We start from the raw sequence: 21372 nt of genomic DNA on the forward strand, positions 1-21372 counted from the left end.
GAGTTACAAATAAATTCTAGCTCGTAGGCATGAGGATCAACTGTATAAAAGTTATTTTAGTTCTCATAATATGTTACCCAACTTAAGTGCTTTTGTGGTGGTAATGAGTATTATATTGATGTAAACCATTTGTTATAATAAATTATTTTTCTTTTTTACTATTCATTAGATAAGTATTACCCCATATACGTGTTATATTTGTTTAGTGACTTTCTGGTTTATAGTTCTTTCAGATATGTTGTTTTACTTGGTTCTCAGAACAATCCTTTGAGATTAAAAAAATAAATCACACAAATCATAATGCTATTTTCTAACTGATGGAAAAATTGAGGTTCAGAGAAGTTGTATGTCTTGCTCAGAGTTACATAGCTAGGTAATTATCGAGAGTCTGATATAGAACCCAGCTCTTTGACCTGATACAGTATGTCTTCAAATGCCCTATTTTCTACTCTGAACATAATTTTTAAGTTCCTAAACCTTCTTAGAAAGCAATTTAGCAACCTGTAGAAAGGGCCTTTGATCTGTTAATTATAAGTAAATAATAAGAGATAAGATCAAAGATTTATTTACAAGGATATTTATCATAGTACCATTTACAATATAATAGGGAAAAAATGGAAATAACCTAAATGTCCAACCTGAATAGGAGGAAAGATTTTTCAGTTATGTGACATATGGTACATGATAAAATAGCCATTAAAATGCTTTTCTAAGACTTAGTGATATGGGCTCATACTTAGAATATAACAAATGAAAAAATACTAAATTGTATTTACAGAGAGATTCTAATTTTAAAACGTGCAAAAGATAAGAGCCGGAAGTGAGTACATGTAATTTTAGCTGTGGTTATTTCTGGGTGTGAGATTTGTGAGTGATTTTCTTGTGCTTTTATTTATTTGAAAATTTTGTTCATTGACCATACTTCATTTATAATAATCAAACAACTCTAAAATTCACTGTGGTAAACAGTAGAGTCTACTGTTTATTGTGTTGGCAACACTTTTGAAATAACTTATTAGGAATTTTATATCTAAAAATAATTATTTTTCAATCAGGTCTTAAGCTTCTTAAACCAAAGGTGGATGTGAGAAACTTATGGAGCCTGGATCATTACATATGTAAAAATGAAAACAGTGCAGAATTATCATTTTCACCATTCTTTCCTATGCATTTTCCTCTTGAGCATTTTTTCCTGTAGTTTACTCTTAGGACTTCTTCAGTTTTACATGTATCTCTGCTAGTTTCCTTCTCATATTTTCTAAGCTTTTTAATCCCTATCTTTAGGTATCCAGTCATCACCTGTGAATTCCAACAATACTGCTATAAGTATTCTTGTATATCTTTTTTTTGTGCACATGTGCAGGTTTCTGTGAAGTCATTAAAGATACTCTTACAAAAGTTCTTAAGTTCACATGTGTTTGACTACTGTGTGTAACGAATGATGTGACGGGAGAGGTCAGTGTCTTCCTTTTTGCTCATTAGAGAACTCATTGCTCCAACACACTCTTTCCTCACTCAGTTGCAGTATCAACCTCGATATTTATCAAGTTTCCTGTACTCTATTCGGTTTATTGATCTGTGTGCCTTACCAGTACTGTATTATCATATTACTGTAGCTTTACTCTTAACTCATGATATCTGGTAGGCCAAGTTTCCCAACTTTTTGTTTCTCAGGAATATCTTACCTCTTTTTAGCCCTTCGCACTTCTACTTAAATTTTTAAAAATCAGCTCCTTAAGTTCCATGGGAAGCCTAATGCAATTTTGATTGAAATTCTATTTAAGCTATAGAATAATTTAGAGAAAAATGACTTCTTTCTGATATTTAGATCTTTGCTATTTCAGAATATCCTAGAGTGGGTGGCTTAAACAACAAAAATTAATTTTCTCACAGTTCTGGATCAGGATGCCTGCATGGTTATGTTCAGGTGAGGGCTCTCTTCCCGACTTACAGACAGTCACCTTCTCCCTGTGTCCTCACATGGCAGGAAGAGAGTGAGAGAGATCTCTTCTTTCCTCTTCTTATACAGCCACAGTCCTGTTGGGTTAGGGCCCCACCCTTATGACCTCATTTAACCTAATTATCTCCTAAAGAGCCTATCTCCAGGTACAGTCACATTATAAGTTAGGGCTTCAACATATGAATTTGGAAGAGGGGAGACACGATTCAGTCCATAGCAGAAGTCCAGGGTGGGATTGATAAGAATTCTGACTTTGTCTTTTCATCCACATTTCCCATACTACTAATACAGATGGAGGTGGGATTAAGAACTACCCCAGGCGGCCTGTCTCACCAGAATCATCTTCTTTCCTTGACCTCCAGTTTGAACTTTATGGTATAGTGTGGCTTGTCCTCTTTCCAAAGTTGTTGCTTGCATTTTGTGGATCACTTGGTTGGTTTGATTGACTGTTTTTGGTTCATTTTGGGGGTATTATGGTAAGTTAGAGCTGTAGTTCACAGCAGGCATCAAAATAACATCCAAGTAGATTAAAGAGTTAAATGGAAAAAGAAGATTCCATAAACATTTAAATGAAAACATTGATGACAAGTATTTGTTTTATTTCTAATTGGAGGAATGTTTAAGCATAAAAACAAATACAAATTAAGAATAAAATAGTGCTTCTCTTGCTTCTAAATTCGCAGCTCTTTTCCTTTACTCAATGCTAGTGCAAACATAGTGATCAACAAATATGTATTGCTAGTGGGGTTGTAAATTGGTGTATCTTTCTGTAAATAATCTGATGGTATAAAAATATATATCAAGCAATAAAAATGTTCATACCCAAAGATATTGTTCCCATAATATTTAATGACCCAGGGTATACTGCAGAGCACTTTGGAGAGGCAGAATAGCATAGGTAGTAAGAGCCTAGCTCGTAATACCAGCTCCACCTCTAATCCATTCTTTAATCTTAGACTGCTTAATTAACCTCTGCCTCAGTTTTATCATGGGGATAGCAGCAGGCTTTATCATAGGGTTTTTGTGCAGCCTAAATAAATGGCTTGTAGTCAGTGATAAATTTTATTAATGTTAATAAATACACAATGATCTCAATTATGATTAAAAGTGCAGAATACCAAAAATAAAAGGAGTTATCTCTGGGTTGTGGAGTTATTGTTTTTGTCTTTATGCTTTTTAGTGTTTTCTAACTTTCATTAGGAAAAAAGGTTTACAAAAAACAGCCATACCAAAAAATTATTTCTGTTAAATGTTTTAAATTAACTGCACTGATCTATTGCTAAAGCTAAGTTTAAACTACCATTTGAAGATATCTAATCTCTTTCCCTTTAAAAAAGCAAAGAAATTCTTTAAGTTCATCTGATATTTAATTCCTGAATACCCCTTTCAAACCTGTAGTCATTTACTGAGCTGCTAGTTAGCTCCCTGCAAATTTAATCCAGGCTGTAAGAACCTGACCTATATATACTTATATGTTAGCACTTTTTGAAACTGTTATAATAAGATACTGCCCTGAAAAATGCCACAGTTCAGCATTCGTTGCACATACATTTATCCAGCTTTATTCTTAAGCGAATTTTGCTGTTGGAAGAGCTGAAAATTTGACTTTCTGTTTATTCTCTTCTGGCTGTACCCATGGATTTTGGGGAATAAGGATGGTGAAAGTTGGGAATAAATAGGGGACTGGAGAAAGAGAAATCACTTTTATATATGGCAGGTGATATTAACTACTCTTTCTTCTTCCTTTCTTTCCTCTTGTATTTTAAGTAGTTGTTTAGTGTTTTCATATTTACCACACAAATATAGGATTGTTTCATTCATGAAGCTGTTCTTTCTTTCTTTCTTTTTTTTTTTTTTTTTTTTTTTTTTTTGGTACGTGGGCCTTTCACTGTTGTGGCCTCTCCCGTTGTGGAGCACAGGCTCGGGACGTGCAGGCCCAGCGGCCATGGCTCACGGGCCTAGCCGCTCCGCGGCATGTGGGATCTTCCTGGACCGGGGCACGAACCCGTGTCCCCTGCATCGGCAGGCAGACTCTCAACCACAGCGCCATCAGGGAAGCCTGAAGCTGTGCTTTCTTACCTGTGCTTCATAAGAAATGTAGAGTGTGTATATATGATAATGTCCAAATGTCTTAACAGAATGTTTGTATGATACTTGTACTACATAAAATCTTTTTTTTTTTTTTTTTGGCCGCACCCTGTGGCTTGTGGGATCTTAGTTTCCTGACCACGGATCGAACCCAGGCCCTCGGCAGTGAGAGTGAGGAGTCCTAACCGCTGGACCGCCAGGGAATTCCCAGCCTAACATTTTATTAAATCTTTTGGTTTTTTTTTTTTTTACATGTACATGGGGGCCTTCATAAATAATGAAGAAGTGACCAGAGTAGGAATCTTTATGCCTTTTAGCAAAGAAATGATACATTTGTGAAGAAATGACAAGCCAGAGGGTTTGAGCTAGGGGCAGTCAGTTATGGGGATGTGACTAGGAGCTGTGTGGGGAGACTAGTGGAAGAGAAGGGTTAGTGCAGTCAGTATGTGAACACAGGTCCCTGTCTGTCAGTGTCCTTCCCAGGCTTTGGTGATGAGGTCTTTCCTTTCTTCTCTGGTACAGGGAAGGCACCATTCTCGTGGGAAGTTTTGTGGATAGCTTTTGTACCTACGTAAAATCTTGAAAATGGTATGTTTTGTGTCCCAAAAATGTGTTGCTCTAGCAACATTGCTTTATTTCTCCCAGTGTTATTGAAAATAGTCTTTGATTCTTCACTTATAAGTGCCTAGTACATTTCTTATATTTTCATTAGGTAGAAAAATGTAAACATAGAAACTGTTTCTGTTTTAAGCAGGTTTATAAGTACCTTTTCTAAAATTAAGGCCACCTTGAATGTGGGCAAAAATGGCAACGGAGAGAATGTAAAAACAATCTTTTAAATATATGGGTATGATATCTAAGTGTTTGGTAGATTTTAATGCATATAGATAAAATATTAATAATATGCTAATTACTTTCAACATGAGAAGTCCCTTCATTTTTGTCAAAAGAAATAATGATCATTTAAAAATAATGTATTCACTGACTTTTCAAAAGTGTCAGATAACCCTACCTGATTTAAAGTTTATAAAAAATTCACATTTTTATTTTTTATACTTATTTATGAGCAGAATGGGAAATGTATTTATTTTGATGTAATAGGTAGACTAACATGTATAGATGTAATCTATTTTGATGTAATAAATAAACCATCTTGTATTTTTTTGGAGATTTTTGTGTGTATGTGTGATACAATTTTACAGATTATAAGTTTACCTATAATAATAACTAGTTTTCATTGCTTCTTTAGATTCCTTAACTTTAGGTACATCTCAACTTTTTATTTATCCATCTTCCATTCCTTGTCAATAGTATTGCACTTTTCTACAATTTTGGAAAATCTTGGAAATCAGATCCAGGGATTATTAAAGCTACAGAGGAACAAAAGAAAAAGGTAGCAAGATACAATCTAACTAGTCACTTGTGTTTTATTGCCAGATTATCAGTATTTTTAGCAGATAATAGAGTACAAAAAAGGAAACTAGAAATTTCAAACCAAACTGAGATTATGTGTAGTTGGTGCTCACCTTTGGTGTTCTTGTGATGCCAGTCCTTACAGTTCCATGACATTTTAAAATTTCATCTTTCTCTCCTTTATAAGGATTATGATTGTTTTGAGGGACAAATAACAGTAGTTTACACATCTCTGTAAACCTTCAGCAAATAAATATGCATTCAGTAAATGTTTGTTAAATGACTGTAAATTAGAAGGCCACTAAACTGGTTGATAGTGTAGATATATTGTTCTAATAACTGAAATGTTTGTATATATGATCCAGGGCACCCCTCATCTATAGCTGAGGTACGTAGGAAACTGAATTTATAATCCAAAGATGTCACGGTAAGTAGAGAATTGGATTAGAAGCAATTAGATCATTTTAAGAGCTGTTTAATCCAGTTTCTGAAAACAGAACAAATCCTGATGAATTATTTCCTATCCACATGGATTAAAACACTAGTAGGTTCTTACGGTCTTATCTTCCCCTTTCTAGGCTGCATAAAGAGTGCTACCCTTATGTTCCAGTATTCTTTAGACATTACTGGTTATTGATTTGCCAGGTTTTCTTAGTCATAATCCAGTTCTGAAGATTCAGTTCTTTATTGGACTTAGGTTTACATTCATCCCTTAATCATCAAAACCTTATAGAGACTAGTTCTTAGGATAGGTCATTTAGTTTTATTCTCAGAGAAATATTCCCATAACTAAATTTAGGGTTGCTTTTTCATATATCCAAGAAATAAAATTCCTGTATTCATATTATAATGAAATAGCAGAAGTAAGCGAAGAGATTTTATTATCTTTAGCTGAAAACATTGGTTAATTAAAAATGAGCATTGTGTTTGCTGCTACTCATATATTTATTTTTATTGAAGTATAGTTGATTTTCAGTGTCGTGTTATTTTCAGGTGTACAGCACAGTGATTCAGTTATACATATATATATTTTTTCTGTTTCATATTCTTTTCCCTTATAGGTTATTACAAAATATTGAGTATAGTTCCCTGTGCTATGCAGCTGGTCCTTGTTGGTTATCTATTTTATATTTAGTAGTGTGTATTGATACTCATATTGATGGCACAATAGTTGGTATTGTTCTGTTTTGAATAATTTTTTTTTTTTAATTCACAGACAATAGTTGAACTTGCAGAGACAGGAAGTCTGGACCTCAGTATATTCTGCAGTACATGTTTGGTAATATTTTTTTCTTTATTCTTCCCTCTCTCCTCTTCCCCTACCAGTGGCATAGCATAGAGAGTTTGGGAAACCAGGACAGTTTCTTTCACTGAGCACATTTCTTGACCCACCCCTGCAAAATGCCTTTTAGATCATGGTACAGGAGGAAAGATGGTGAAAAGATGTCTCCTTTCCAATGTCCTTATTCCCCCGATGGTAGCCCTTAACTACACTTCTGATTCAGTGGTGCCATTCATTTGTATTCATTCTTATTCTCTTTTTCTCTCTTAAAATGTAATTCAACAAATAAAAAACTAAGTAATAAAAGTATTTAAAATCAAAAGTTTACTGTGATTCCCTAATATACTGTTATCCTAATTACATTTTAAGAAAATTTATTCTTATATTTAAAGGTCACAGTGGGAAATTATTAGATAACTTTTAAGACAACATGGCCTCTAAACTGGTTCAATTAGAGCAGTTATCCATCTGTATTAGAGTGTTTATTCAACTTAGAGCACTATTTTATCATTGATATTAAACATTGTCATATTCAACCAGGTCATAGATAAAGCTATATATGAAATTAAATGGCATTTACTTATGGAATCAGATATAGTGAAACTGACATTGTTTTATTACCATAGACATCTAATTTCTATAGAATAATACTGTTTTGTGTTTTAATGATTTTCTGCTTAATTTTTATAATTAGTTCTTGTGGAAAATATACAGACTGCCGCAGTGGTTAAACCATATTTCTCTACATGGAAATGGAAATATCCCCAAATCATGCTTGAAACTAAATGCCCTTTTATACTTTTAAGTTATACACTACAACTGAACTAATATCTTAACAGTTGAATAATAATAAAATAATTGACTTAGTTTAGGATTCTGGAATGAGTTTTTGAAACTAAGCTCTACTTCTACAGATTCTTTTAAGTTGTTTCACTTAACCAAACAGTTGTTTGGTTGTTTGTTTCTTTGACCTAACAGTTATGATTTTGGATGTTCAAAATATATACTGCTTTACTCTTGGTAACAACTTTAGGGTACTGACTGATTCTTTTGTATTTTCAAGCATGCTTTAAAAAGGCTTTTGTTTCTGTGCTTTACAATAGGTAATTTACAGAATTGTATTCTTAACATTTAGGACATTTTTATACTCTACTATTCTGTGAAAATATAATTCTGTTCCACAAAGTCAGGTATACATTGCTGATATCCTTGCCATATAGCAAACAGGTTGTTTTTTTTTTTTTAACACTTTATAGGCTACGCATTTAATCAATTATACCAAATTGTCATTCAAACATTGTATATGTGCTTTTAGCAGTACACTCAAAGCAAGCAGTGGTACATGTCATGAATAGTTAGACAACTTCACTAGAGAATTTTCTTTCCATCCTGAACATTGGGGTTAAAAGTATGGTCAGAAGTAAAACAATAACTTTCCATTTTGATAGGAAGACAAACATTTGGTAAACAGTTCAATTAAATTAGTTGGATGGTTCTTCAGGACTGATACAGATTCTTGGGTCAGCTGCCTACCACTGCTGTTGTTTTCTTATCCTGGTGTGGTTGTCATTTGGGGTCAGCAGTCTTTTCTATAGACAGTTCAATGCAGAGGCCCTTCTTAATTGGGAAATATGAATTTAAGAGTTGATTCTCTTCAGTTTCCTTGTGCATGAGGTACTTGAGAATACCTGATAAGAAGCCTTTCATCTAGGTTGGAGACAGTCCTTTAAATGGTACTTATTCCAGTATGCATAGCCCCTTGGTTATAGATCATGGGGCACCTGATCTTCATCCAAAGATCGATTACAGTGATCAGCTTCAGAAACAAGCTTAGGATATCTTCTTAATAACTCAGTTAAGCTTTACAATAACATAACATAGTAACAAAGAGCCATTTGGGAAGAGAGTTTTAGACAGTAAATACTGACCTCAATTAACAAAACTAGAATTTAACATCTATTGAAACATAATCTTTTCTGTCTAAAAGTACCCCCATTTTTATCAGATATAGCCAAATTATGATTGTAGAAAGAATATCCCAAGTGGAAAACACATTTTCTAACCATTTCTTTTTTCATTGTGAGGGCATCAGTCTTGCAGTCAGCAAACAGGTTCTTTATATAGAGTTGCTCAATACAATTTCATTATTAAGTAAATATCTGATGGTAAGAACAAGACTTTCTCTCATCATAGCATAAACATTTTATTATATATTATGTTATCATAAGCTGCATAATTCTGGATAGATAATTTGTTATTGTAAAATAAAGAGCTTGTTCTATTATAAAATGATTCACATTGACAGAGGTATTTGTCATTATATGGGTATCTTTACTTTGAAAAATACACAGACACATGTAGATAAGAATTTTCTAAAAATGAATTGCTCTGTAAGTGAACTACGGCAACTGTTGTGTTTAGGAGGCTTGTGTCAGTTTTTGTGCAGAATTCATTGACAGCTGTTGCCCAGAGGGGAGACTTAGCTGAGAGTTGGAAGTAAGGATAAAATTTGTTTGATATATCCTACTTCTTTCTGCTAATAGGTTTAGTCTCATATCTGTGGTGAAGAATGACTTAGCCTTTTCTTGGGTCCACAGATTTTTTAATACATGTAAGAACCGCATAGTGCACCTATGCCTTTTTCTTAGTACCTCAGAATAGTGTGTAATTTATGCAAACTGTTGGGGAAATGTTAGTGCTTTTATTGAAACACCAATAAAGGATATTACAAAATTTGTTTCTAGCAAGGGTTAATAACTGTAGCTCTTGTCATGTATCCAGCATTGGGACTAGCAGCTCTTTGAAGATCGCCAATGAGTTCTTGTATTCACTTGGTTGCTTTAGAGTAATGTAGAGAAAAACATTTCATAACACTTAAAACATCATAAACATGAGTTTTTTATTGCCTGTGAAGACCTGAAGAATGTATTTTATGTTTTTTAAAACAAACAGGGACTGCCTAAACTTCTTAAGCATGTTGTACTTTCTTAGATAAGGTCGTGCAGTTCAGCAGAGGAAGTGCTGTACCTTAATCTGAGATCTCAGATTTCTTTCACTAAAAGAAAGACGTGTACACTTACTGGGATTTTTTGCTGGATTTGTAAACTTTGGGAAACATTTTATTAATGATGCGAATTTTAAAAGCTCTCTTTTATTCACTTCTAAATTGACCTTCCTTTTACTAAGGAACCAATTTCATTTTATTAAGCAACAACCAGTATTATGACCATTAATTGCAATACATTTTCATTAAGAAGCCTGAAGAGTGATATTTGAGGAATTTGAGGGCTGTGAATTAAATATAGTACCATTCATTGCAACAGCAAATTGATCTTTGATTCTTAATTATTTTTGTGAATTGATGGTTCTGCCCTGTCTTAGGAATTTATATTTTAGAGTAGACTTATCCTCTTCATCTTTGTTGTTGCAGTTGAAATTTTATTAAACAAAAGTGATTTTTGTTTGGTTCTATTCCTTTGGAAACCTTGGTATAATCCTTTTCAAAAAATACCGGGTTTTTTTCATATTGTATTTTGAGAAAATAAAATGTTCGGCTTTCCTCTCTTAGGTATAGTGCCTTTCATAATCTTTTAACATGCCTGTTAACAGATACGGAAACCAGTGAGGTCCAAACACTGTGGTGTGTGCAACCGCTGTATTGCAAAATTCGACCATCATTGCCCATGGGTGGGCAATTGTGTAGGTAAGTTTTATGAGTAATTTCTAAATATATTGTTCATTTAAATTACTCTAGGCAACTAATGAAGTACAATATTAAAGTAGGTGTAGAAGGTTCATTCTAGCACCCTACAATACCCCTCGTTCCCCCAATTATTTTCTGAGTGCCAAAACATCAACTCAGTTGTAAGAGAGAGGGGAAAAGACATCATAAAATCAGTGTCTAGAAAAGATTGATATAATTTCTCTATCAATTCTCTCTGGTGCCTACTCTTTCCTGTTTTCTCCATTGGATAACAGTGAAATCAATAAGGGGGCAGATTGTGTTGTTTTTTAGTTAAACTAAAGAAAGTAAGGCAATAAAAAATATTTAAAGGTTGCTATGTACAGAGGCAGAGAAGAATGACAGATAAGAACTCTACATATCTCAGTGTTCAAGAATGGCATAGTCTGAGGAAATGAACTAAGTGGTCTGAGACGTGGCCCTGGAGATTTTATGAGAGGACAGCAGGGAAACATTACAAAGATTGTATGACTATGTTGGGGAGAAGCCTTTAAAAAGTAGGATTTTAAAGTTTATAAAACTAAAGATAAAATAGGATTATTTAAACCTCAAGGCAAATAGTAGAATTAAAGCTCAAACTTGTGATTTATTTGGTTCATTAAGACTCTTTTGAATGAATATCATTGCAGTCACTACATCTTTGTGTGTCATTATAAGCATTCTTTTATTTTAACAATTTTATTAAAACATTTATTTTCTTGAAGAACATTTTGTAAAATAAATAATGTATGTGATTATTGTCCAAGGTGTATCTCACTTTTCATGGAATTTCGCCACCCCTACCTCACCCCTAGGTGTATTTCCAGTTGTTTTTTCTTAGCTAAAAAAAATTGCTTCTGTTTTGTTCTTTAGGTGCAGGCAACCATAGATACTTTATGGGCTACCTATTCTTCTTGCTTTTTATGATCTGCTGGATGATTTATGGTTGTATTTCTTGTGAGTACAATTAGTTTTTTATCTTCTTAAAACACGTGTTTGCATACTCATGCTTTACCATATTAACAAAAAATATGATAATGACAAATGTGTTTTAACTAAAAATTATGGTTTGGGGCACCTCACTACAATGAAGCATAGAGAAAAAATAGATATAGAACTGTCAAACATGTTCAACATAGAGTATAAGAAACAGAATTATCAGTTAATTATCTTTTAATAGGCTTTGAAAAGCTTCTGGGTAAAAAACACCAACATTTTTCACATCACATGCTTGCTTTACTCTAGTAGTTTATAGATTTTGTGATTGTGCTAGTTGCTCTTTCTTACCAAACAGCTGGGAAAATATAGTTAAGTTTGCACAGAACTTGAAATGTTTTGAAGAGTAAGGTATAATTATTGCCTATTAGAGAATATTTAAAAGGTTAAGAATAAGTTGTCATTCAGTGATCATATGGGTATAGTATCTTAGAAGAAATGATGGGGTTTTATTGCACTGAGAACATAATTTGGAAAGAATTTAAATGAAAATATTAGTTACTGTCCTTCAGGGCTTGGTGGTATTTAGCACAAAGATGTATTAGATACTGACTTAAAAATAAGTCTTGGATGATTTCCTAGTCCTCCTACTCCCACAGATATTAAGAATAATCTCTGTTATTGCCCTAATGAAAAAGGAGGTTACTTCCTCAAATAGGGATTAACAGAGAGAACGATTTTGTCAGAGATCTTTACCTAATTTCTGGCAGCCCAACACACCTGAGAGAGAGAGCATAGTCCTACTAATAACATCAGTTCTTTATGGCAGCAGCTCTCAAAGAGTAGATTTTGTTTTGGAAAAAGTCCCCCTCACCAAGGTGATCTTGTGTTATGTTCCTCCCCTCCAAAGAAGTCTCACATATCTGTATCATCTTATCTTTGTATAAAGGAATTGTTTTTTTACATATTGTATGTATGCAATACCAATCAAATAAAAACTGTATTATCGTTACAGTACAGGTTTGTTTGTTTTTAGGATTGCCTGCTGCTTTTTCTATTTCTGCTTTTGATATGTTTTTTCACTAATGTACAAGGGGATTATTTAAGAGTATGAAAATACTTCCATTGAAAGTCATCAGTTAAATTCTTGGATCGTGTTTTCTAAGTGGTGCCTACCACAAATGTCCACACGAGGTGCTTGGATGGTTATGAGTAAATTTGCGTTCTTCTGCTCTGATTTTAGACTGGGGACTCCACTGTGAGACCAGTTATACCAAGGATGGATTTTGGACATATATTACTCAAATTGCCACATGTTCACCCTGGATGTTTTGGATGTTTCTGAACAGTGTTTTTCATTTCATGTGGGTGGCTGTATTACTCATGTGTCAGATGTATCAGGTATGTGCAAGTGCATTATTTGTTCTTTAGTGTGCAGAGAACTCTTAAAAATTCACTCCTAGCTTAAAAGATAACAATGTATTCTCTTTATAACCATTCCTACTTTTCAGTAATTAAAATTTTTTCAAGAGTTAAAATTTTCAGTTTGCTGTTCCTTTCTTCTTCACTCTTTCTCTCCACCTCTCCTCCCTCTTCTTATATTATGAACTTTTAACTTTCACTACTACTGTCATCAAAACTTTTTATTTCTCTTTCCTGGTTTACATACATCCAGTTGGATATAAGTGTGAGCTTAGACTGATGGTTCCATTAATTTTGTGTGTGTTTTAATATTTTATTACCTACAAATATCAGTATTTACTCAAGAGTTTTTTTAATTAGGATTTTTAAAAAAGCTCCTTCTTAAAGGGGCTGATGGAGAGGTAGTATGTACATAATGTCCATGCCTACACATACACAGTGCCAGGTGACCTGTTTTTAAATATTTTCCCTGTTTAACCAGCTACTTCCCACAGAGTCAGATGGTACTGTGTAAACCCGCTTGATGATCTCCTGATGGAAAGCCAGAAACAGACTCCATCCTGATCCTCTTGAGAATTAACTTGTTTTATATTAAATATTCAGAGAGTTAATGGTTTGCTTTCTCTTGCCTCTTAGATATCATGTTTAGGTATTACTACAAATGAAAGAATGAATGCCAGAAGATACAAGCACTTTAAAGTCACAACAACATCTATTGAAAGCCCATTCAAGTACGTACATATCTATGAATTTAATATTTTCTCTTGACATATAAAGTTCCTTACTAACTAAACTCAGCAAATATCTAGTGAGTACATCAAAGAGAAGTATTTTCTTTAAGAATGGCAATAATATATGAAACAGGGAATATTTATTTTACTTAACAATGTGTAAAATAGCTTATAAAACATACCAAATACCAAGATTTCTGCCAGGTGAAACATTGGTTAGTTCACCATAACTTTAGTATTTATCACATTAACTGTATATAAATTTGTGATATTCATTTTTTCCTTAATTATACAATTCAAACTTTATTGACCTACTAACGTTTAGTATTTGTTCTTTAACCTTTCCATCAATTTATAAATTTTCATTCAAAAATGAATGTATCCAGAAAATTGAAATAAGATTTTAAAAAATACAGTTGATTAAAATTCATTATTTAGGGAAATTTCCCAGACTCTAGGGCAACTACTTTTTGGTGCAAATTACTTACTTTATTTGCCCTCTGAATGACACAAAAATTTCCACACACCTAGTTTTCTTTTCTTTAATTGAAGTATGATTGACATATGACATTATATTAGTTTCAGGTATACAACATAATGGTTTGATACTTGTATACACTGCAAAATGATCACCGCTAAAATCTAGTTAATGTCTGTCACCATACATAATTGCAAATTTTTTTTTTCTTGTCATGAGAACTTTTAAGATCTATTCTCTTAGCCATTTTCAAATATGAAGTACAATATTAACTATAGTCACCATGCTGTACACTGCATCCCCAGGGCTTACTTATTTTAGAACCAGAAGTTTGTACATTTTGAACCCCCCTCGCCTATTTCGCCCAGCCCCACCCCCAGCCTCTGCCCTCTACCAGTCTGTTCTCTGTATCTGTGAGCTTGAGTTTGGTTGTTCAGATTCCATGTAAGTGAGATTATGTGGTATTTGTCTTTCTTTGTCTGACTTATTTCACTTATAATGCCCTCACAGTCCATCCATGTTATCACAAGTGGCTATATTTCCTTCTTCTTTACAATGGCTGAATTTTATTTCATTGTGTGTGTGTGTGTCGCATTATTTCAATCTATTCATCTGTCGATGGACACTTAGGTTGTTTCCATATCTTGCCTGTTGTAAATAATGCGGTAATGAACATGGGGTGCAGATATCTTTTCAAGTTAGCGTTTTCACTTTCTTTGGATAAATACCCAGAAGTGGAATTGCTGGATCATATGGTAGTTCTATTTTTAATGTTTTGAGGAACCTCCATACTGTTTTCCACAGCGGCTGCACCAATTTACATTCCCACCAACAGTGCACAAGAATTCCCTTTTCTGCACATCCTCACCAACACTTGCTTTTCTTGTCTTTTTGATAATAGCCATTCAAACAGGTATGAGGTGATATCTCATTGTGGTTTTGATTTGCATTTCCCTAAAAATTAGTGACGTTGAGCATCTTCTCGTGTCTGTTGGCCATCTGTATGGCTTCCTTAGAAAAATGTCTATTCAGATCATCTGCCTATTTTTTAGTTGGATTGTTTGCTTTTTTGCTATTGAGTTGTGTGAGTTCTTTATAGATTTTGGATATTAACCCCTTTTCAGATGTATGATTTGCAAATATTTTCTCCCATTCAGTAGGTTGCCTTTTCATTTTGTTGATGGGTTTCCTTTGCTGTTCAGAACCTTTTTAGTCTAATGTAGTCTCATTTATTTATTTTTGCTTTTGTTGCCTTTGCTTTTGGTGTCAGATTCACAAATTCATCACCAAGACTGAGGTCAAGGAGCTTACCACTTGTGTTTTCTGGTTTCAGTTCTTACATTCAAGTCTAATCCATTTTGAGTTAATTTTTGTGTATGGTGTAAGATAGTGGTCCAGTTTAATTCTTTCGCATGCGGCTGTCGAGTTTTCCCAACACCATTTATTGAAGAGACTGTTCTATTCTTTTATTTATATATATATATATTTTAATTTGCATTCACTTCAAAGTTAAGAAACAGTAGTTTCCTAATAATAGAAATATTTAAAACTTTGAGTTTTACTCAAGCTGCTTGTCTACTGCCATCAAGCTTTTGTGGTGCTGTTAATTGTTGCATGTTTGTGGAAAGCATGTAAACCTTTAAATAAAAGCAAAAATAATAGAGTCGGTTGAGTAGTTTTGAGAATTCTCCCATAGGCACAATAATTGTATAAGGTGTAAAACTGACTGCTTTTCCAAAGGTATTCTTGAAGTTCTAAAATTTTGGGAACTTTCCTTAATATTTCTTTTTTTAAATTGCTATTCTTAGGTACACTGTCAAGTTTATGCTATTGATATTATTTTGTCTTTTACTCTCTCAATTTTGGATATAGTTTGTCTCCTTGCCAAAGAGCCACCAGTCAAGGAAAGGTTTTATCAAAAATTGCGTATTACACAGGAATGAAAGAAATGCAAATTTGAATAACTTTAATATATAATTGTATAACCCATTGTATTAGCAAAAGAGAAAAATCAGAGCCGTGAAGAAATATGAATGCATACATATTTTGTAGAGTTATAAGCAGGTTCTTTCTGGCAGGAAACCTGAGTTCTTAAGTTTCGAAAAAAATATATTTAACATTAAAATGATATTAAACTCCTATTAAATTATTGTACTAATAGACTTTTTTTTCTTTTTCTTTTTCTTTTTTGGTGGGGGTGGTGTTTAGCCATGGATGTGTAAGGAATATTATAGACTTCTTTGAATTTCGATGCTGTGGCCTCTTTCGTCCTGTTATTGTGGACTGGACCAGGCAGTATACCATAGAATATGACCAAATATCAGGATCTGGGTACCAGCTCGTGTAGCAGCATCTTTATCCTATGAAGCATATTGCTGAGTGGTGCCTGAAAATTGTGTCTGTCCGTGTCTTTCTCACACTCGAATCCACATCCTTTGAACAAACAGCATGCTATATGTAGGGCTAACTGTGAATTTTAGTCTTTTTTTCCAACACTTTTATTAACAAAAGTAAACATGGACAGAACACACTGCCACTTCTGGGAAGAATAAAGGTCTTAAAAAGAATGTTAATGGTTCTTAATATGGGAATTCACAAAATACTCAACTTTTTGGTTTTGTTCTCATAACATTTTTCATGAAAAAAGAGTGAACTTATTCTGTTGACAGACATGGTATACTGATCAGAAATGCTTGATTCTAGCTAAAACTAAATTTATGGTATACAGCTAAATTTTATGATGCAATCTAGTATTGCATTTAATTCCAAGAAAGTTGTCTTAAATTGCTTCAGACTAGTATTATGTACGTGTTAGAATGTACATGTAAATACTGTGATGAAAATCATGTTGTTTTATTAGGGATCTACTGTAATGTGTCTTCAAAGACACAAGAAAATAATGTTCACCAAAAAATGTGCTAACAATATTTTATTGCTATCAGCTGTTGGCAATGCTGATATATTTCTAGTTCAGTGAAATAATTTTTAGTAACCTTGCTCTAAGGTTTTATGGTCTGATAATAAAGCACTTGCATGAGTATAGTAAGTCATGTTATTTTGTTCAACTTAAAAGCCCTACTAAGTGCATGATACACCTCATAGTATGTATACTGGCACACACTATCCAGTAAAGCATAAATTAGAATTTAATTTGATGTGCACATAGTCCAGTTTTTTAAGGGTTGAGCTATTTTCAAGAAAAGGCAGAACAAATAAGTTAATGCAAAATTCTCAATAATAGAAATAAATGGCTATACTGCAAAATAAAGTGTAGACAAAATAATGGAGTCTAGCTAAAGATGGAGCATGATCTCTGTACATATAGCACATGTGAATAAAAGAAAAGCTAATGGTATATTCTGGTTTTTAAAGAATGACCTATCAGAAAGAATTTTATCCCTAAGATTGTTTCAATTTTCCCAATATTGAATGTTTTGAAATTTGTTAATGCTGTCTGAAACAATTTCAGATTTTCGAATTGTCAAACATGATGCACTGATCAATTTTTGTTGCAGCATTTCCATACTCTCATCGTGAACTGTTGGTCACTGCTTCCATAACTATTGTTTACAGGTTTAGTCCTCTTAAGCGCTGTAGCAAACTGTGGTTCGAGCAACCTGTGGGAAACCTGTGAGAGGGAATGGGCTGGGGGAGGGTGGGAAAATGGTGGTCCGACCAATGACAGATCCTAGACCAGTGTAAAGATTGCGTATCTGCATATAAATAATTTATCAAATAGTTTTCTCTTTGTGTCTCTATGTGTTAGTGTATTTAAAGCTGCTCATTTCATTTTATCCAACCAAAAAGAAAAGGGAGATAATTAATGAGCTTCTAGTGATGTTCAATATCGCTGTTAATAAGCATTATACCCTGCAAGTTCACTGCATGTCTGATGCTTGGTAAAATTAGTATTCTCTGTAAAATGCAGATTACAGGTATTAAAGCAGTCTAGTGGTATACCCGCCCCTTGCCTTAGTAAGAGGAGCAGTGAAAATGTATATAGTTGATGTTCAGTATTTCCAAGTACCATTTTTATATAGTAGTTTCTTTGAGCATAAGTCATACATCAAAAAAATCACTCTTAGTGTACTTGAGTGTTTTAATATTAGAAAATTGGCATACGTACTTTATTTTTGAAAAGGGAAGAGATGGGTGTGGGGTGGCAATAGCATTGTGCCATTTTGTCATAGAATGTACAAAATTGGTTAACTTTACAAATGTCTCTGCTAGTTTTGACTACTAATTGGGGGAAATTTTAGATAATTTTTAAATTCAAAGTTATTTATAAAAGGCTAGAATTCATTTTAATTTTTTGTATTTTGAGCCACTTCACGTGAAGACTCAGTTGCAGTTTTTATCGAATACATTTTTATTAACAGTCAAATACAATGGTGGTTTTCTCAGAGTTTGGATGAGAGTGTTGTTACCATGTACTTTCTTTATGGTACAATATTCTTTCCAGTGCAAAGGAGATGTCTTTCAGTTAGACAGAAAAAAACAAAACTCTAGATGTATACATGGAAAATATTAGCAATGTTAATGCTTTAGTACTAGCCATCTCATAGTACCAGTGAAATTTATAACTCAGAAATGGTCTGATGGTCAGGAGCCAACCATGCCTCTGTGTACCGTCTAATTATTTTGTAGGTCTGTGTGTGGAACCAGTTTAACCCCGTTCTAAAGTTGTGTATGAAGGTGACCCTTTGGGGAATAGTTCGTATCAGCTTCATTGCATACTTTTAGCAAATAGGAACTTATTTCTCAGCTCTAAACATGAATTACTTCTTTGGAATTTTTTCCTTATTTTATTGTTCCCAGGAATTTATTTGAAATATTAGTAGGCATAAAACAGCATCATTATTATACTTAAGCTATGGATATTTTTATTTTATATTTTCTTTATTTATAACTGTGCCAAGTATTATTTTGCTACTTAACGTGTTACTCTGTGGAAAGAAAAACCTGTAAAGTGTTTAATAAATTAGCTCTCCTTACATAAATTAAATCTGTCAAAATTTTGTAAAATATTAATCAGAATAAATATTGACTCTTAAATGTGTGTTTGGTTTTTTGCTCAGTTCTCTTCAAGAAATTGATGAAACACGGGTAGTGGTACCTGTGATATGAAAAGATTATTCTATATGTTTATATCTGGGTCAACTAGGAATCAGGTGGCAAGACTAGAAATTGGCAAAAATAGAAGGTAGTGGTAGTATTCTTTAAAAAAAACAAAAACCAGCAACCTCTAATTCTGTGTGTGTATGTTTGTGTTTGTAATGAATTTTTTTAAAATAAGAGAATATGTTTTTTTCTTTAAGAATTTTGTATTCCATGGAGTTACTTAGGATCCTCAAGGACTGTATGAATCTGTAAGATTTAAATGTAAGTATGTCTAAAGACTCTGTAGTAAAATAGTGGAAAAGGAAACCTACCAAGCATTGATCTCAGTTACTTGAGAAACCCTGCATGACTAAGAAAGCTTTATTTGGGATTTCAAAAAGCAAAAATTATGGAGGAACCCTTTCCTGTTGTTCACATGATTGTTTATGGTTTAATTGAGAACGCAGTGGTATTAAATATTTTCAGATTGGACTAATTTTCATTTCATAATTATTTTACGGTATTGAAAGTAATGCCTCCAGAGCTGTGTAGAACTCAAGTAACAATATTTTGAACAAATATAAATAATAAAGGAAATTCTACTGTAAGCCCTCCCTTTTCATTCCAGTTAGGTACTTTTCTCCTCTTTGTCTTCTTGTCTGGATTCCCCAGTCCTTCCCAGATTGGTAGATTGTACCTATGATGTAGATTTCTGGTTCTAAGAGTTTACAGAGATAATTGGAAACAAGTGGTACATACCAGGACAAGAAATATTAGCTTCAGGTCAGAAAGTAAACCTTCAATTTCATAAAGTTCTTGGTATTAGAGTTTTCTATTAAATATCTTTATGTGACTATTAAAATAGAAAAATCTGTAATTCCAAGTGGAAACTTCAGAATGTCCCTTGATCTAGGTCAGCTAAGTCATAAACTCAAGGAAACCAAATGTGCCTCTTAGAAAACTCTTTTTGCCTTTGAATTGGAGTATGAATGTTTTGCTCAGATAAATTTTACCAGAATATCTCTGTCATCAGATATTTACTGGGATTGGAAAATACTTTTTAATAGACAGCAGTGTTTCTAGTACTAAGTAAGAAAGAGGGATTATTTCCATCCAAAGCATTAGAAAGCCTCATTGCTGCTGCTGCTGTTTCTTGGATCTGTAGGTTTACAGTTGTCATCAAATTTGGAAATTTTTCAGTCATTGTTTCTTCAAATATTTTTCTTCCCCCCCTTTCAGCAAACTCCAGTTATACGTATATTAGGCCACTTGAGATTGTCCTATAGCTCAGTGATAATTCATTTTTTAAAATTCCCTTTTTTCCCCCAGTGTTTATCTTGGATAGTTTTTAATGTCTTTAAGTTCACTTACATTTTTTTCTGCACTGTCTAGGCTGTCTGTCATCAGTACTATTCAGTATTTTTTATCTGCCACATTATAGTTTTCACCTACAATGTTTTATTTGAACCATTTTTACATCTTCTGTATCGCTACTTAACTCTGAAAATAGAGAGTACAGTTATAATTGACTGTTTTAATATTCTTACCTGTTAATTTTCATATGTATGTCAGGTCTGGGTTGGTTTTGATAGATTTTTATTCATCATTATGGACTGTATTTTCCTACTTCTTTGCATGCCTGGTAATTTTTGATTAGATGCCAGACACTATAAATTGAGTGCTGGGTATTTTGTTATTCTTATAAAAATTCCAGAGCTTTGTTCTGGGATGCAATTATTCGGAAACTTTGATCCTTTCAGGTTTTGCTGTTAAGCAAGATTTGTTAGGCAGGACCAGAACAGTCTTCAGTTCAGGGTTAATTATTCCCCATTACTAAGGCAAGACCTCAGTAATGTACTGAGGTCTCCATCCAGAGCTCCAAGAGTCACACTTCTCAATCTCACTGGTGAGAATAGGCACTATCCCCAGCTCCATATGAGCACCAGACACCATTCTCTCTAAATCTTTCAGGTGTTTTTTTCCGTAATCTTGGATCTTGGGTAGTTACCCCGCATGCATGTGCAATCAGAACACAGCTGAAGACTTGCGGCCGGGCCGGGGGGGGGGGGGGGGGTGTTGGATGGCGCTCTACAAATTCCTGGGATTCTTTCTCTGTGCAGCTCTCTCCAGTCCCTCCAAAGCTAGCTGCTCTGGTTTCTCTGGACCCTCAGCTCTGTGTCCTCAACTTGGGGTGCCTTACAGTTCCCTCTGTATTCTCTCTCCTTAGACTATAGCCTGGAA

General features: G+C 33.8%; 1 protein-coding gene across 1 annotated transcript in view; it reads left to right on the forward strand.

The window, feature by feature from the left end:
* The window catches only part of ZDHHC17 (zDHHC palmitoyltransferase 17), a 106903-nt gene extending 87813 nt beyond the window's left edge, over window positions 1–19090 (forward strand). The window contains exons 11-17 of the mRNA XM_027107080.1: window positions 5317–5441; window positions 6678–6740; window positions 10353–10446; window positions 11338–11421; window positions 12644–12801; window positions 13459–13553; window positions 16240–19090. Of these exons, the coding sequence (XP_026962881.1) occupies window positions 5317–5441; window positions 6678–6740; window positions 10353–10446; window positions 11338–11421; window positions 12644–12801; window positions 13459–13553; window positions 16240–16378 (758 nt within the window). The 3' untranslated portion in view covers window positions 16379–19090. The remainder of the gene's footprint in view (window positions 1–5316; window positions 5442–6677; window positions 6741–10352; window positions 10447–11337; window positions 11422–12643; window positions 12802–13458; window positions 13554–16239) is intronic.
* The last annotated feature ends 2282 nt before the right edge of the window (window positions 19091–21372 follow it).

This window comes from Aethalodelphis obliquidens, unplaced genomic scaffold (assembly GCF_003676395.1).
Source record: "Aethalodelphis obliquidens isolate GAN/ISIS:26980383/991018 unplaced genomic scaffold, ASM367639v1 scaffold8, whole genome shotgun sequence".
Lineage (NCBI taxonomy): Eukaryota > Metazoa > Chordata > Mammalia > Artiodactyla > Delphinidae > Aethalodelphis > Aethalodelphis obliquidens.